Source organism: Rhincodon typus, chromosome 17 (assembly GCF_021869965.1).
Source record: "Rhincodon typus isolate 14 chromosome 17, sRhiTyp1.1, whole genome shotgun sequence".
NCBI lineage: Eukaryota > Metazoa > Chordata > Chondrichthyes > Orectolobiformes > Rhincodontidae > Rhincodon > Rhincodon typus.
The window spans coordinates 17,549,366-17,567,947 of NC_063348.1; the positions used below are offsets into that span (position 1 = coordinate 17,549,366).

The 18,582-nt window shown below is 42.4% G+C and overlaps 1 protein-coding gene across 1 annotated transcript in view; it reads right to left on the reverse strand.

Annotated features, from left to right (window-relative positions):
• LOC109916184 (sodium/hydrogen exchanger 10-like) overlaps positions 1-18,582 on the reverse strand; it is a 317,378-nt gene that overhangs the window by 284,175 nt on the left and 14,621 nt on the right. Inside the window, exon 4 of the mRNA XM_048607303.1 lies at positions 2,320-2,485. Coding sequence (XP_048463260.1) covers positions 2,320-2,485 — 166 coding nt within the window. The remainder of the gene's footprint in view (positions 1-2,319; positions 2,486-18,582) is intronic.

The following is an 18,582-nucleotide window of genomic DNA, read 5'->3' on the forward strand; positions in this document are numbered from 1 at the left end:
AGGCCCTTTGGCCCAACAAGTCCACATTGAACCTTGGAGCATCCTGCCCAGACCCATCCCCCTAATCTACACATCCCTGAACACTTCAGGCAATTTAGCACAGCCAATTTACCTAACCTACACATCTTTGCACTGTGGGAGGAAACCAGAGCACCCAAATGAAACCCATGCAGATACAGGGAGAATGTGCAAACTCCACACAGACAGTTGCTGGAGGCTGGAATTGAACCTGGGTCCCTGGTGCTGTGAGGTAGCAGTGTTAACCACTGTGCCACTGTGCCACCGTGCCACCCCATTATCTGGTAATTGTTAACTCCATTCATAAATGTTGGTGGAATACAGATTACTTTATTCATTTTTGGTCAGTGGGCATCACTGGTTAGGCAGGATTTATGACCCACTGCTAAATGCCCTTGAGAGATGTTGGAGAGCTGCCTTCTTGAGTTGATGCAACTCAAGGGTAAGTGTACAGACCCATGGCACTGAGGGAGTTCCAGAATTTTGACCCAACAACAGTAAAGAAATGGCAATACAGTTCCAAATCGGGATGATGTGGCTTGGATAGGAATTTGCGGTTGGTGGGTGTTCCCATGCATCTGCTGCCACTGTCCTTTTAGATGGTAGAACAGGAGTTTAAATGTTGTTGTCAAAAGTGCATTTATGAGTTACTGCAGTGCATCATGTAGTTAGTACACACTGCTACAAATTGTGTGGTGGTGGTGAAAGGAGTGAATGTTCAAAGTGGTGCACAAGATGCCAATCAAGTGAACCGCCTTGTCCTGGATGATGTCAATTTTTGGATGTTGCTGGAGCTCCACCCATTGAATCATGTGGAAAGTATTCCATCACCCTCCTGAAAGGGAACTGGCACTGAGGAGACACGTGAGTTACTCGCCATGGAATTCCTAACCTCTGGCCTGTTCTCAAGGCCATACTGTTTAAATGGGCAGTCCAGTTCAGCTTCAGTCAATAGTAACCATCTGAATTTTGATAGTGGGGAACTCAGTGATGGTAAGGCTTTTGAACATCAAGGAGCAATGGTTGGATTCTCTCTTACTGGAGATGGTCATTGCCTGGATTTTACATGGTGCAAGTGATGCGGACACAATAAAAACAGAAGCAGAAAGCATTTTAAGCAATTATAGAGGTCTGTCTCCCAAAATTTGAAATTTCCCTAATAACTGGAACTTGAAGTTTTTATTCTTCTTGGCAATAAAACCTTTTACAAATATAACCAAATGCCACTAAATTCAATTGCTGTTAGTATATTAGAATCACTTCTTGTTTCAACGGGGATAGGTCACATATATATTAATTCACGTGCAATTCCTCACTGATACCTATTCAATCATTCTAAGTGCAATTCACATTAATATCTATTCAATTTGATGAATATTAATCAGTCTGTATCTTTAATTTTCTCTAGTTGTCCAAAAACAATAATATCTACATGCTAGTACAGCAATAAAGAAGCCAAATCAGTCATATTTTGGCACATTATACAGAGACACTATATAGAGGGAGGAGCAGGTACTATTCTTAAATCAGAGAAAGTTAGGGGAAGATTTATGCAGGTCTTCAGAATTGTGAAAAGTTTTGGTAAGTGGCTAAGGAGAAACTATTTCCACTAGCAGAATGATCAGAAGCCTAAGGACACCATTTTAAGATAATGAGCAAAGGAATTACAGGACAGATTACACTTCTTGTTAAAGCAGAGAACTATGATCTAGAATTCACTTCCTAAAACGTGTTGGAAATAGAATCAATTAGATGGCAAAAAGTAATTTGATACAAATTGAAAAGGGAAACATTGGAGTGTTATGAGGACTGAGGTAGAGTATAGGACTGATAGTACTTTCAGGGGAACCACAATAACCATATATACAATTGCTCCATAAAGTTAATGTTTATCAGATTCAACACTAAAACATGTCATATTTATCATTCCTTCAAACAATAACAATAACGCAGATCAATAAATGACCTTGCCAAGCTATCAGGAAAGAGCAGAGATGGGCGGAATTAGAAATTTATTTTTAACTAGTCAGCATGTGAATGATGAGACAAATGGCATTCTTCTGAACTGTACAAAGTTATACCTATTCCCTTTGGAATTTCCCTTTGAAATTTCCCTTATGTGCAAACCCAAAACTTCACTGTAAAGATTCTGCATTCTACACTTTAAATGAGTGAATAGGAATAATAAAGGTTTGGTTGTATAAAGCACATTTCAGTCATTTTATGAGATATTTAAAAGATGATTGTATATAGTTCTCATGTCAGACAAATCCACAATAATGTGAAGAATTCTTACTTTACCTAGATTTCTAAGTAGAGCAACGGCTGTAATAGGGTCAGTGCAGCCAAGAATTGACCCAAACATCATGCCAACGTACCAGTCCCAGTTGAATGTGTAAACTTTAACAGCCATAAGAGCAATCATCGCACTACTCAGGATCAAACCAGGACCGGCCAAAATTACCACCTGTTAAAATTCAGCCATGGGACATTAAATATTAGAGACTGTTTTCACTATATGCATTATTTTTCAGTCTTAAAACATTTTTTTGCATTCGTATTTAAAATACGACATGTAAAACGTCCCGATGGCTCAGTGGATTTATCTAGTGAATAGCTAAACAATACAGACCAATAAAATTCATATCTACATTTGAGTAATTACATGCTGAATTAACCAGTCTCAATCTACATGTATCAGCTACCATAATTTGCTTCAAAATTCCAGTTTGTTTCAATCATCATCTAACATTCATTGAGAGAACGAGCATGCATGACTGTAAGGTAATAATACAACTGAACTTGGCTTGATGTTTTCTTTAACCTCTTTATAGATCACTCACTTGCCAAAATTCTTTTATATGCACAATGATTATGGGGCGACACAGTGGCACAGTGATTAGCACTAATGCCTCACAGCACCAGGGACCCGGGCTCAATTCCAGCCTTGGGTAACTGTCTGTGTGGAGTTTGCACATTCTCCCTACATCTGCGTGGGTTTCCTCCGAGCACACCGGTGCAAACATGTGCAGGTTAGGTGAATCGGCTATGCTAAATTGCCCATTGTGTCGAGGGTGGGATGCTCTTCAGAGGACCAGTATGGCCTACTTCCACACTGTAGGGATTCTATGATTCTATCAGCTGAGTGTAACTTACACGCTGAAGTATAACAGATTTCTGTTGAGCCATAATAGCAAAGAGTCAAAACCTTCAAGACAAGAAGAACATGAATTTAGCTAGGTAACTGGACAAGGCTCTCTCCATTTTTGCCAAGGATGTTAATTTCCAACAGCATACTCTAAACCTGAAAACACTTAACGAGAAGGATAAGAGCCATAGATGCTTGGAAATATGACCACCGTCTGCAAATTCTCCTGTAAGCCACGCCACACTGACCTGGAACTATATCCATGTTCCACTGTTGCTACTGGGTCAAAATCCTGGAATTGCCTCTCTAACAACACAATGGGTCTATCTACATACAAAAAAAATTGACCAGCACCTTCTCAAGGGCAACTGGAGATTAGTAGTAAATTCTGGTTTAGCAACTGAAGTCCAAATCCTGAGGGAGATTAAGAAAAAGTCTCATCTAATGACACTGCAGATTACATTTCCTTTTTGCCACTGTTGGGTACGGAATTCAAACATTTTATCCAAGAAGAAGAAAGCAGCAACATATATCGAACTCAGGTTGCTTTGTGGCCAGGAAGGGTACCTGAAATTGATATTCACAAGATTCTGCTGCTTTTGTCTTTCTATTTAGTGGATGTCACATGATTGAGAAGTGCTGCAAGGAAGTTTTGAAAACGTGCTGTCGTTGAGATCCCATACATTGTGCACATTACAACTACAGTACAGCAATGGTGGAGAAAGTACATATTTCAGCTATTAGATAGTGTGGCAATACTTTTCTGTCAGGTGTCAAATTTTGGGAGTGCAGTTGCCCATCCAGGAATCATAATCCTACATTATGCCATGTCGACAGTCTTTGAGGAATCAGGAAATCAACCACAAAATAATCGAGTTCCAGATGGCACTAAATTAGGAGGATCAGTTAAAATCAGGTAGATGGGAACAGGAAGTAACTGAAGGACACTGATGACCAAGTAGAAAAATTCTATGACAGACAGTGTTCAATATGAGGAAGTTTGAGATCATGTGCTTTGGGCTATAACTGAAATCAGAATATTTTCTTCATGCTAAAAGTAGGAATTGCAGAGCAGTAAAAGGATTTGACTCTGCATGTGAGCAAATCACTAAGAGAGTTAGTGATATGGGTCAAAAAGTAATCAAAACTTCCAATGAAATGTTGGTTTTTATCTGAAAGGGATGGAAATGCAAAGGAGAAAATTATGCATTTTTAGAGCCTTGTACATTAGCACTGTGTTAAGTTTTAAATATCAAGGCTCAATAAAAATACAGTGCTGTGCAAGGGAAATAGATAAAGCTCAGCAGGGCTTAAATGTATAAAATTCAGTCCTGGTGATCTTGAAAACTTGAGTGGTAATTTAGTCCACTTGTTCTCAAAATAGGGTCTGCAAAATAACATAAGAATAAGCTGGGAAACACAAGCAGTGTACAGCATATAACAGGACAGTATGGGTTGGCCATGTGATTTTTCGTTAACCTGGGAGGAATGTGAAACAGAGCAACCAAACAGCATGAGTGAATGTGACTATCTATTTTCTTAAAAGCATTATTAAAACATTCCTTACATTTATTTATATTCTTGTATGGAATATCAACATTTATTGCCCATCTTTAATGTAAATTCAATTCAGTCAATAAATCTGGACTGAAATGTTAGTATCAGTGATGGTGACCATAAAACTACCAGATTATGTAAAATCCATCTTGTTTACTACAGTTCTTCAGGGAAGGCATCTGCTATCCTTACGCTTCATGTCTATAGATGAGTCCAGACTCTCAGAAACGTAGTTGATTCTCAATTGCTTTCTGAAATAGCCATTCAGTTGTACTCAAAAGATGGTTCCTATAGTCAGTGGAACCAGGTGGACCTTGTTGACTACAAGGGCCTTGATTGGGGTTTTTAACCTAGGCCAATCAGGAAGCCCTGGCTGACCAATATAAACGGGGATTTCAAATTTTCTCAGTTCAGGTGACTGACTCCCTCTGGCCACAGCTAAACATAAAGTAAATAAAGGGTGGCTTGGTGACTGGATACCCACCTCTACAGTTATTTCAGTGGCTATGGGAGAAAACAGTACATGCCTGAAGAACATTCCTCGCAAACCTCATCTTGGAGTTGGGGTAAGCATTTCTGGCATCATGCCTTTATTTGGGAAGCTTTGCTTGTTTGATCCTGTTGTTGAAGGTTGGGCCCAATATGTGGAAAAATGCAATTTTTTTTTTTTCTGAGCTAGTGACACTGGGGCAGATGATGAGCAATAAGTAATCGTTCTGACTGCTTGCTGACCCTACAACATTCTCAGTTATAAGGGCCTTAAATTTCCCAGAGGCACCAGACACTAACTCCTTCCAAGAGTTGATGGAGTTGGTTAATGAATATTACAACCCCTAAACCAGCTTTAATCCTCAGACACTATTGGTTTTATTTGGCTGTTAGAGAACCAGGGAAATCCGTATTGGGATTTCTGATGTTAAGATGACTGGCAGAGGCATGTGGTTTTGGGTTAACACTGAATGAGATGCTGAGAGACCTTTTGGTATGTGGGATTAATGATGACACCATGCAGAAGCACCTACTAGCTGAAGACCAACTGGACTTCAAACAGGTATTACAATTGGCTTTGTCATTAGAAAGTGCAGCATAGGAACTACAGGACTTCCCAATGGAAGTGGACACCCTCACCTATCCAACCAAGTTGGGGGAACACCACTTGAGTGTAGACACACTCAGAGCCTCATGCAGGGCATATCCTGAGCAGAGGGGCCCTACGACAACCCAACAGCACAACCCCACAACAAAGCTGAGCCTCAGTCAAGTGGCTAAATTATTCTTCAGGATCTAGTGCAGCAAGCCATTGTAGTTGCTGCCAGTGTGCAGACTCAAGACAGCAAAGGAGTCCTACAAGGCCTGACTTGAGTAAGAAAACTCATAGGTTGGTACCTAAGGGAGTGCACACTTGAAGTCCCCCTAGATGTGGGTTGGAACAATTAAATTGCTTAGCGACATCCAAATCAGAACCGATTAAAATTAACATTTGGTTAAAACAGTCACCCAGTTACCATGCTGGTCAATACCAGCGCAGCTGTACCTGTGGTTGCAGAACCTGTCTTTGACAATATTCACTCAGCTCTCCAACCCTTAAGTTTGAGCAAGACGTCGGCCAGATTGAGAACACAAACTGGGGAACCATTGCAAATTAAAAAACGTACAACTTTAGATTGTACGTCCTACAGGACGCAGTTGGTGCAGTTACCACTCTTGGTAGTAAGAGGGTTGGGCCTCGGCCTACTGAAGCAGAATTTGGTTGAAAGATTTAGCTAGATTGGCTCAACCACTTGGATCAGAAAATGGCTGCCTCAGTGAAGCCCTAGTTAAATACCAAGGAGTTTTTCAGGAAGGGCTTAGGACTATCAAAAGGGCCAAAGCCACTTTATATGTTGACCAGGAAGCAATTCTGCAACTTTGCAAGACCCACCCAGTACTATTTATCTTGTGGGCAAAAGTAGAGGCAGAACTCAGGAGGCTGGGAAGCGAAGGAATCATCAAACCAGTGTAGTTTACAGGATGGGCAGCACCAGTCATATCGATTGTGAAGACTGACCGCTCAGCTCGCCTTTGTGGGGATTTCAAGCAAATGGTAAACCACTTCTCACCTGGATACACATACAATTCCTCACAAAGGACCAATATGCAAAGTTGGTGTAAGGGAGAGTGGGGCTGCCCATTACGAAGCTGGACATGAGCCATGCCTACCTACAATTGTGACTGGATGAGAAGTTCCAGAAGTGTGCCATAATTAATACCAATAAGGGTTTATGCCAACATACAAGACTGCCATTTAGGATACGATCAGCCTGTGCCCTTTTCCAGCAGACTATGCAGAACATTTTACATGGGCTACCCCAGGTTGCCATTTATCTGGATGACGTGCCAATAATCAGGAAGACCAATAAAGGGCTCTTGGAGAACTTGGACATAGTGCTTAAACATTTCTCCCAGGTGAGCATATGCCTTAAGTTCCAGGCACCCCAAGTGATCTACTCGGGTTAGAGTTGACTAAACTGGGTTACATCTGTTGGAAGAGAAAGTGAGGGCAATCAAAGGGAGCCCTGGTTCCCATGTCTGTACCAGAGCTTGGGTCTTTGCTTGATTAGTGAATTAGTACAGAAAATTCATATGTAACCTAGCCTCCATCTTGGCACCCTCTCTCCTGCTAATGAAAAAGGATCAGCCAAGGAAATGGTCATGTAGCCTTTAGGAAAGTCAAAAAGCAGTTATCATCATCTAAGGTGCTGGCCCACTATAATCCGAAGCGAGAGGTAGTGCTGACATGTGATGCCTCCCCATACAATATTGGGGTAGTGTTAGCTCACCAGTGGCCCAATGGAGAGGAAAGCCCAGCAGTGTATGCTTCCCAGACTTTGGCTGATGCTGAATGCAAATATGCCCAGATAGAGAAGGAAGGTTTAGCTGTCTTCTTTGGTATGAGGAAGTTCCACCAATACCTTTACAGATGGGAATTTATCACAGTAACTGATCAAAAACCCCTGCTAGGGCTGTTGAAAGAAGACAAGGCTTCCAGCAGAATTCAGTTGTGAGCTCTTATTCTCAGTATGTACAGTATAAACTGGAACACCATCCAGGAAGCCAAGTGGCTAATGCTGATGTCCTGAGCCACCTCCCACTGGCAGATACTCCACCAGTGTGCCTCCCTGGACGAGTCCATTCTAGTTAGCATCCAATAAAGGACACTGAGACTTTGAGCGTTCTGGGAGAAGTCCCATCTTCCGTTTCATCTGGAAGCCTAAGATAGGCTGGGTCTGCAGGGACACGATGTGCAAAACTGAGTGGGGGGGTGAACTTACCCAATGCTGCCCTCGTCCTGATGGCCACCTTTGTGTGCAGCTGCATCAAGTGGTGCTTAGATCCTCGGTACACAAACCTCAAGTGTCACTACGTACTGAGGTTCTACTTGTCCCCTGTGATGTGAAGGTTGGGAATGGCCTTGCTGCCGTGGAATGCTCCAAGTAGTTGGACCATTCTATATCACCTGCCCTTCATAGAGAAACTTGCAAAGAAAAACATCTGACCACAAGTCCATCAGGAAGTGGTCAGCACGTAGCATCTTCAAGACTGTGGGAAAACAAGAGGGTAGATCGCATCGCATGGTTCCCTTAGCAGACTAGCAAAGTAATTTGGCAGAATGCCTCATCACCAGAACTTTCCAACAAGTACCAAGACATCACTTGGCTTGTGGTGAGAATGGCACTAAAACAAGATCCTTTATGCCCAGTCAGCATGCACTACCACACGTTGCCCTCAAAATGGCTGCAGTGGAGTTGAGACTGTCACACATCGCCTTCTGGAATGTGCATTTGCAAAGGAAGTCTGGACTAAAATGCAATGGTTTTTGTGCAGATTCATCCTCAGCAGCTCCGTGACGTGGGACTCTATGCTCTACGGTCTGTTCCCTGGGACACGCACCGTGACAAACATCAACTGTACCTGGAGGACCATCAACTCAGTGAAAGACACTCTTTGGTCTTCCACAACAAGGAGTTGACCCCAACTGAGTGTTGCAGACTGGCACATTCCAAGGTCTGGGATTACATGTTAAGGGATGCCCTAAAGCTTGGGGCAGTTGCCGCCAAGGTGCAGTGGGGAAAGACCACAGTTGAAGGTGTTCCTGCTAAAGGTAAATGGGGGTCCATTCAGTTATTGGACCCTCCTAGTGTGACTAATATATGTAAATATTAGTATTGTACATGTAAGAGAGGTCTTTGGTTCTGTGCATAGTGAAACTCCAATGTTTTGTGTGTTTATTTGATGTGCAACTGTGCTGAACAAAACTGTTCTTGTGTAAATGTATACATACAAATGTTTTTAATGAAAAAGGCATGTTTTTGAAATTTAAAAAAATTTTAGGATAAGCCGATGCAGTCACTACAACCATGCAGCAGAGTGAGGAAGAACTAAGTATCAAGGAACAGCAAGCCCCAAACATTACATTATTGTAATGTTTCCATTTTTCCTTCCTCCTCGAACCCCAAAAAAAGAGAGACATTGAGAGAAACTGTTAGGAAGTTTGTTGTAGCCTAGAGGGTATTTGGTCTGCTTGTGAAGATTGCACTATAAATGTAAGGAACCAGTCAGTGCAGAGCAGAACAGGAGCACTTTACAGAGTTTTTAAAAGGAATATATACCCAAAAAGCACAATCCACCGTTACCTCTGCGACAGACCAGAACAAGAAGACACAACATGGCCAGACTCACTAATCACTCTACCGTACATCAGGGACATATCAGAGATGACCACAAGACTACCCAGATCCCTACGTGTCAGGGTAGCCCACAAACCAACAACCACCCTACAACAGTCACTTAGGAATTTAAAGGATCCCTTACCCATAACTAATGAAACTAATGTAATACACAAAATACCATGGAAGGACCATGAGAAACAACACATAGGCCAAACTGGAAGAAAACTTACAATAAGGATGTACTAACACCAACCAGCCACCAAGAGACACGACCAATTCTCACTGGTCTCAATACGCATGGACAAAGAAGGACACAAATTCAACAGGGACAACACATCCATAATAGCATAAGCCAAACAGACATGCCAGGGAATTCCTGGAGGCCTGGCATTCCAACCTGAACTCCATCAACAAACACACTGAACTGGATCCGATCTACAAACCACTGAAGAACAAAACCGGAAGTAATACCAACCAGCCCAGCAAACTGAGGCATATAAATAATAAGCGGGATGAAACACCAACGCTTCACTAGAGGCACACTGACAATGTTACCTAGCAGGTGACAATGTCTGCAATCAAATACACTGGCTTGCCAAGCAAGCCAGCAAGCTCATCCACAACCTGAGCTACAAATCTCAAACTTTCAACGTGAAGACTATTATAGGTAAGGCAGATGAGCTTAGAGCCTGGATTGCTACATGAGACTATGTTGTGGCCATTAGAGACTTGGTTGAGAGAGGGACAGGACTGGCAGCTCAATGTTCCAGGGTTTTTTGTTTTAGATGAGATGGATAGGAAGGTAAGAGGTGGAGTTGATTTACTAATCAAAGAATGTTATATCTGCACTCAGGACAGGTTGGAGGGCTGATCCACTGAGGCAATATGGGTAGAGCTCAAAAATAAGATGGGTGCAATCGCTCTGGTAGGATTATATTACAGCACCACCCCACCCCACCAAACAGCCACCGAGACATTGAGGAACAGATATGTAGGCAGATCATGGAAAGCTGCAGTAAAAAGAGTTATTGTGGGTGACTTTAACTTCCCCCATATTGACTGGGACTCCCTTAGAGCAAGAGGCTTGGACAGGCAGAATTTGTTCAGTGCATCCCAGAGGGTTTCTTGAAACAGTATGTGGATAGTCCAACCAGAGGAGGGGCCACACTGGACCTTGTATTGGCTAGTGAGCCTGGCCAGGTGAGTGACCTTTCAGTAGGAGAGCATTTTGGAAACAGTGATCACATATCCTAAAGTTTTAAGATATCTATGAACAAGGATAAGTCAGGACCTTGCAGGAAGATTCCAAATTGGGGAAGGGCAAATTATTTCAGTATCCGGCAAGAGCTAGGGAGTGTTAATTGGGGGTTGTTATCAGGCAAGCCCATGTTTGACATATGGGAAATGTTTAAAGACCTGCTGGGGAAGAGTTCAAAACTGGCATGTTCCAATAAGGAGAAAGGAGGAAGGCATTGTAAGGGATGCTTGGATAACGAGAGGTTGTGAATTTAGTCAAAAGGATAAAAGAAGCACATGTAAGATTTAGGAAGCTAAAATCGGACAGGGCCCGTGAGGAATATAAGGAAAGCAGTCAAGTGGGGAATTAGAGCAAAAAGGGACTATGAAATGACCTTGGCAAACAGCATTAAAGAGAATCCCTAGGCATTCTATAGATACATTAAAAACAAGAGGATAACTAGGGAGAAGGAAGGACCACTCAAGGATAAAATGAAGGAACTTGTGCTTGGAGGCAGAGAAGAGGGAGAGAACCTGAATGAGTACTTTGCATCAGTATTCACCAAGGAAAAGGATATGGAAGATAGTAAGAGTTGTGTGGGGCATGCTGAAATGCTAGGGCATTTTCAGATCAAGACAGGTGGTGTTGGATCTCTTGAAGAGCATTAAGGTGGATAAGTCCCCAGGGCCTGATGGTATCTACCCCAGGTTGCTGAGAAACTAGAGGAGTTTGCTGAAGCCTTGATGAAGATCTTTGTATCCTCTGTAGCCACTGGAGAGGTCGTGGAGGACTGGCGAGTAGCAATGTTCTTCTGGTCAAGAAGGGAAATAGGGATAATCTAGGAAACTAGATACCGGTGAGTCTCATCAGCGGTTGGGAAGCAATTGGAAAGAATTCTTAGGGACAGAATTTACTCAGCTTTGGAAAACATGGCCTAATTAGGGACAGTCAGCATAGCTTTGTGCAGGAAAAGTCATGTCTTACTAACTTGATTGAATTTTTGAGGAGGTGATGCAGATGAGCAATGAGGGTAGAGCAGCGGATGTGGTTTACATGGATTTTAGTGTGGCTTTCAAAATGGTCCCTCATGGCAGGCTCATCCAGAAGATGCATGGGATCCATGGTGACTTGGCCACAATTAATTCAGAATTGGCTTGCCCACAGAAGACAGAAGGTGGCGGCATAAGTGTTTTTCAGGCTGCAGGCCCATGACTAGTGGCGTTCTGCAGGGATCCATACTGGGACCTCTGTTGTTTGTGATACATATAAATGACTCGGATAAAAAATGTAGATGGGTGGTTACGCAAGATCAGTAGAGTCATGGATAATGTAGAAGGTCGTCAAAGGATACGGCAGGATATCAATCAGTTGCAGATGTGGATTCAGATGGCAGATGGAGTTTAATCCATGTAAGTATGAGGTGTTGCATTTTGAGATCAAATGTTAATAAAGTGTACAGTTAATCGCAGGGGGTGAGATGGCACCAGGAACACCGATGTCACTTCCCTAAGCAAAAGTGACAATTTAATTTAGGGGATGAAGTTTTGTGCCTGAACCATGGAAATGGCCCTATATGGCTGAGGAGAGGTGGACACTAGGTCAGGTCCCATGACTTTCAAACCTCAGGTAGGTGAGGCGGTCTTGAACAAACATGTTGATCACCTTGCAAAGGGGGTAGGAACAAGACATACCTGGCCCCTCAGAACAGCCAGAAGGTCTGTCAGAAACCCTAGGTTATACCCCTCCATCTAGCATCAAAACTTCTGAGTCCAAGATGGATGCAGCCCTGATACCACTGCTGCCAGAAGGAGGAGGAAACCCTCCCAAGATGCTCCAGACACAAGAGGCAGGCTACAGTCCAGTACACGCCACCCCTGTTAGTCCAAATCAGAGGAACTGAACCTGGAGCAAAAATGTCACAAAGCTACAAGGGAAAGACCAGGCCTAAGTCCCCAAACTTGTGGGGGGAGGGATGTAGTGATTGGAACCAGGTGGACCTTGTTGACTGAGGTCCTTGGCCCAGGTTAACAACCCCAATCAATCAGGAAGCCCTGGCCTACCAATACAAATGGGGATTTAGGATCTCCTCAGTTCAGGTGACTGACTCTGAGCTACCTAGCCACAGCTAAACATAAAGTAAATAAAGGGCGACTTGGTGATGGGATACCTGCCGCTATGCAGTTATTTCAGTTTTCCTCCATCTTTTCAAAGGCAATAGATACTAGTCTTGCCAGAAATGCCCAAAGTTCTGCAAATTAATTTTAAACATGACTTTTGGAGATGGAGATCTTAGTATCTTAGATTAACATCATTATGGAAAGGGACAAAGACAGAATAGGAGTAAAGTTTCTAAACTAGGGGAAGGCAAATCTTATGAAGCTGAGAAATGATCTGGTAATAGTGGACTGGCTGCAATTACTTGAACGCAAGTCAGCAACAGTCAGAAGGAGGCATTCAAAAGCAAGATTCTATAGACAGTGTAGACATGGCTCTCAGAAGAAAAAGGATGGTACTGACAAACCTAGAGTATCCAGAGCAAGATAAAGCAAAAGAAACTAAAGAGTCTGTTGAGGGATAAATAACAGGTGGGAAAACACAATGGTGCTTCATCAGAGGCTGCACTGATGTTACCCTGCTGGGTAATGAAACATCTGCGGAAAAACAACGAACTAGCTCGGTGAGCCAACCAACTAAAACTAGAGCTATGACAATCTCAAAGAAAGTAATACTTTTGAAAAATACAGTTGTTGTGAAGTAAGAAAAAAAATTAGGAAAACAAAGAATATTGTAAACTACTGGATGGAAAATTTAAGGAATATCCACAGACGTTTTATAAGTACATTAAAAGCAAAAGTCGAGTAAGAAGGGGCTTAGACCTAATGTGGATGTAACATGTGTGCAGACAAGGTTCTGTATGAATATTTTGTTTCTGCATTTGTGAAGGAAAGGGGTGATGCAGACTTTCTAGTTAAAGTGTGAAACATTCAATCAAATTAGCATTGAGAAGGTAAGTACTCAGCAGACTGACTTCCCTGACAGTGGATAAGCTAGCAAGGAGGGATGAACTGTAGCTCAGACTGTTAAAGGACACCTAGGAGGAAACAGCAGATACTTGGAGAATCATTGTCCAATTTCGATTGATACAGGGAAGCTTGTGAAAGTTATAGGGTGCGAGGAATAGTCCAAATAATTGTAGTCTGGTCAGTCTGACCTTAGTCAGCAAATTACTAGAATTAATATTATGAGCTAGGAGGAACTCATTAAAAGCATATCAACTAATTAAACAGACAGCATTGTTTTGTTAAGAAAAGGTCATGTCTTACAAAGTAAATTGTATTTTGAGAAAGTGGCAAGACTCATTTATTGCCTTTGAAAGTGGCAAGGAAGATTTGATGGTAGTACAGTTGATGCTATCTACATGGATTATAATAAATTTGAAAGACTGGTCAGCAAATATTAAGCCCATGGGATACAGGGAAATGTGAGGAGTTACATATAAACAGTGACAAAAAACAAAGTAATGATTATAGCTGGTTTTGCAAATAGAAAGGGTTTCAGTGGTGCTCCACAGGATCAGTGCTATTTGTGATAGATCTTAAATGCTTTAGACTTAAAAGTGAGAGGCATGATAGGGAAATGTGCAGATGACAAAAATCAGCCAGGTAGTTGAGAGAGAAGAGGATGGAGTTCAACTGCATCATGGTATCAATGGTTTGTTTGAATGAGTGGAAAAGTGGCAAATGGAATTCAACCTGGAGAATTGAGGTTGAGTTTGGGGAGGGTAAACAAAGCAAGGCAACATTCAATTAACAAGATATTGAGAGGGGTAGAAGTGAGAAACTAGAGTGCATGTCCATAGATCCCTGAAGTTGGCGAAACATGTAGAAAATGTGGTAGATAGATGGGATGCTTTCCATCATTGGACGAGGTATCCAATACAAAAGCAGAGGTATAATGCTGAATTATATAAGACACCATTGAGGCCATAGCTGGCATTTTGTGCACAGTTCTGATCACCACATTATAGGAAGGGCATGATTGCTCTACCAAATTTAGTGGAGATTTACAAGCATGTTGCCAGGGCCTGAACACTGCAACTATAAAAATGGATAGGCTAGAGTGATTTTTCTTAGAATAAAGAGGTGGCTGAAGCAAACTTAACTGAGGTGTACTAAATGAGGGACTTGGGTAGAATAGGCAGGGAAGATCTGTTTCCCCAGGTCAACTACAAGGGAGCACAGATTTAAGGTGACGACAAGAAGGATTTTTTTATGCAGAAGATGGTAGCTGTTTGGAATTCGCTGATCAGTTTGATGCTTGAAACAGAAACTCGCAACAAGGACTTTGGATCTGCACCTGAAGCACAATAAACTAGAAGGTTATGAACAAGGCGCTGAGGGTTCTTGTTATGATGTACCTCTGGAGCACCACATCTCGGAGCAGATTATACAGAAAATATCTGAAAATGTCAGGTGCTGGAATGTGGAATGGGTGGCTAGTTTACTCAGCTGGTGTAAACTCAAAGGGCTAAATGGCCTCTGTGCTGTAACTTTTCTATAATTGATAAATATTAAAATTGTGTCCTGTAACAGGAGAACACAGAAACAGGAGTTTGTTTGTTTGTTACTTTTCAAACAAAATATAGGCCAGAATTTTCCCATTTGAAGCTTAAGAATTCTGTAGTGGTGTAATATTCACCAATGGTCAGGGCAAGTTATTTTGCATATTCATATGCTTATCTCATTACCTATTCAAATAAGATGTTGATGTTACACAAGTTACTGTGAATTATGTGGCAAATGGAAGAAAAGTAGACATTCCCATTCAAAGGCATGACACCAAACTTAGAAGGTTAGCTCAACACCACTTCAGACACTACAAGCCAGGGGCATCCCCCGAGCTTGTAGCAGTCACCCTTTTCCATGAAAAAGAATTGTTCCTCAGAAGTCCAAACAGACACCAAGAGTAACTGAGATTGCCCTTTCAGATGTTGCTGGATGGGGTCATCAAGAGGTCAGTCCATTCCCAGCTGACTGCATCAGCTAGTCACTCACCTTACATATCCAGCTGGGACAGAGATCACAGCACGGGTCAATTCCACAGACACACTTAAACAGAATGGGGAGCAATGCTGCAAGGTCTATAATCTGTTGCCCTCTGCAACAGAAGTAGCACCATTTTCTCTATGTTATGTCACACTCTGTCACCGTGCTTGTATGTCACTCAGCAACACCAGAACCACATCCAATCAAGGACTCTTATCCACCTGATCATCTCAAACATGACTTTCCTGCCTCGGCACCTCCTATGCTTCACCATGGGTGTGCATAATCACCAACCTCTTTATTGCCCATTCCCATCCTCTTTAAGCCTTCTGTTTCTCTCATTGCAGAAATAACTGGAACACAACTGGGCCAATAGGGCGAAGACTGGCTGGGAGGTAGGGGAGTGTCTACTCTCTCATAATAAGCATTCTCTGGCTGTGTGATTCTCTGGCTGTGTGACTTCTTGATGGTCCTCATAAGGGAATGGCCTCCTTGAAATTACTTATGTCTTCAGCACAAGAGTGGCAGCACTAACGTGCTCATCGTTTCATATTTCATAGCTGCTTGAACAGTAACGTTGTTATGGGGAAAATTTTGAAAAAACACTTCAGCTTTCTCTGCAGTCAGGACATCAGATTAAAATTAGTAACAACAGACCTTTCTATTGACTACAATAATGAACAACACCAACTAAAACCATTAGAAATGCATAAGACAAAACCATCACGCGTTCACCTGCCTTCTCCTCCTATTTCTCTACTCACTTGCATATCGTACTGGCAGTAATCCAGAGACTGCCGATTTCGAGATCCTGCTTACAAATTTTCTACATAGACAAATTTTCTACATAGCTGCCTGAGTTCTGATTGTAGGACCATATTTCCCTTACCATATTTCCCTTCCTACCTATGTTTTTAGTAACAATGTAGACCACAAGCTCTGATTTCTCCAGAAGGAGGTTCTGTAGCCACTCTCTGATTGGCTGCATCAGGGGTGAGAAAGAAAGAGAGAGAAATGGGGTCTGGGAAACATTGTATTAGTTGCTTCCCAGATGCACTTATCAATTAACAACTGAGAGATGCGACAGAGGTCCTCAGTTGCTCCATCACTGGCAAAGAAATCAAGGACAGCTGTAATCTTGAGAGTTAGCAGAACAGGGTACCCAGTTCTTCACAGTACAAGTCCTCCTCCAGCCACTGGCATAGGTAACACACAACAGCTGGGACATACATAATATCCATCAGCACTGAATCTCCAGCATTGCAGCTTTTTGCAAATGAGGTTCTGCACTAGAACTCTGCATGTCCTTGATGATGTCCTAATCCTTCTCCCGCTGGAGGTTGTGCATCAGCCAGTGGTAGTTGCAGTTCTTCCTAAGCCTCCTGGTTGCTGCTGTCTTCTGCCTCTGTTTCTTTTGAGAAGCAGGAACCCCAGAACAGGTGGATAAGCCTCAGCCATTCTGTACGAGATATCAGCAAATCAGCGAGAAACATTGAATGCTATGCCCTCGAAGTAACGTAGTGTCAAGCCTGCACAAACTATCATACTGCACTGATAAACATTTTAAGAGAGCATTGTCTCCTTTATTCATGTAAGGTAATCCGACAAATTTTCCATCTGCCTTTGCCAGAAGGTAACTCTTGGAACTATGTGCTGAGATAACAAATGCCTTGCTATCTTGAGAATAACTGAGTTGCTAGATCACAAAGTGGCAAATCAGTAGGCACAATATTCTCCCATGCGTCCTTCACAAATGCATGAGTGAATTGGATTACTGAAGAATGTTGATTTCCAGATTAACTGTGAATTGAAAGCAGATTTCTAGCAATGTTTAATCTCCAACTGTACCCTTTCACTCTGACAAATTCCTCATAGTCCCAATACAATGACACCAATCCCCAGAGTTGTGGTGCCCACAGCCTCCAATAAGCCTGACCTCTGAAAAGCTCAAATTATGTGCAATACATGTCCAACGCCTAAGCGTGGCCAATCCTACGAATTGGCTTCGAAGGACAGATCCAAAATAACTGCTGTCCACCCTCTGGACTGATTTTGCAATGTCCCTCCAATGGGTCAACAAGTCCCTGATTGTTTTTACTCAACCAGGACTGATGGTGGCCCAAAGCCCAGACTGCAACAGCACACACCTGACTTGTGTTAGACCAAGTGCCTGACTGGCTGTGGCCATCCCCCCAAATTATGAATGGTTCAGCCCCTGAATTGACTGTGGTGTTAGTTCCCAATAGACTGCAATCTATTCTAATTCCACTAAACAGACTACCTTTGACTTTCACGCATTGCCTTTCCCTTCAATGTATGTGACGTGTTTGCTACTGGCACATGCTGCATCTCCAAGCTGACACAACACTGAGTTGGACAGCAACATTACCACCATTTTTAGAATTTTTACAAGTACTCTTTACAGCTTCCTAGCACCAGAAGCTTCCTGCCCCTCCCTTTGTGCTAAACTACGATGTGCAAGCCAGAAGGTTCATGACTATTTATCTGTGCTAGAGCAACAGTTTAAAAAAATCAAAGATGCCTATCTCTCTATCTACACTAAAACAATAACTAAAAGCCAGAAGATGCCTGGCTGCCCATGCTCGCATATGCTAACTCTAAGTCAACAAGTGCCAAAGGTCCTTGTTCACAAATATTATCTTCATGCCAACATGTTGATTTACCCTGTCAGAAGTAACTCAACACCAGGTTGTAGTCCGAGATAGTAGGAACTGCAGATGCTGGAGAATCCGAGACAACAAGGTGCAGGGCTGGATGAACACAGCAGGCCAAGCAGCATCATAGGAGCAGAAAGGCTGACGTTTCGGGCCTAGACCCTTTTTTCTGATGAAGGGTCTAGGCCCGAAA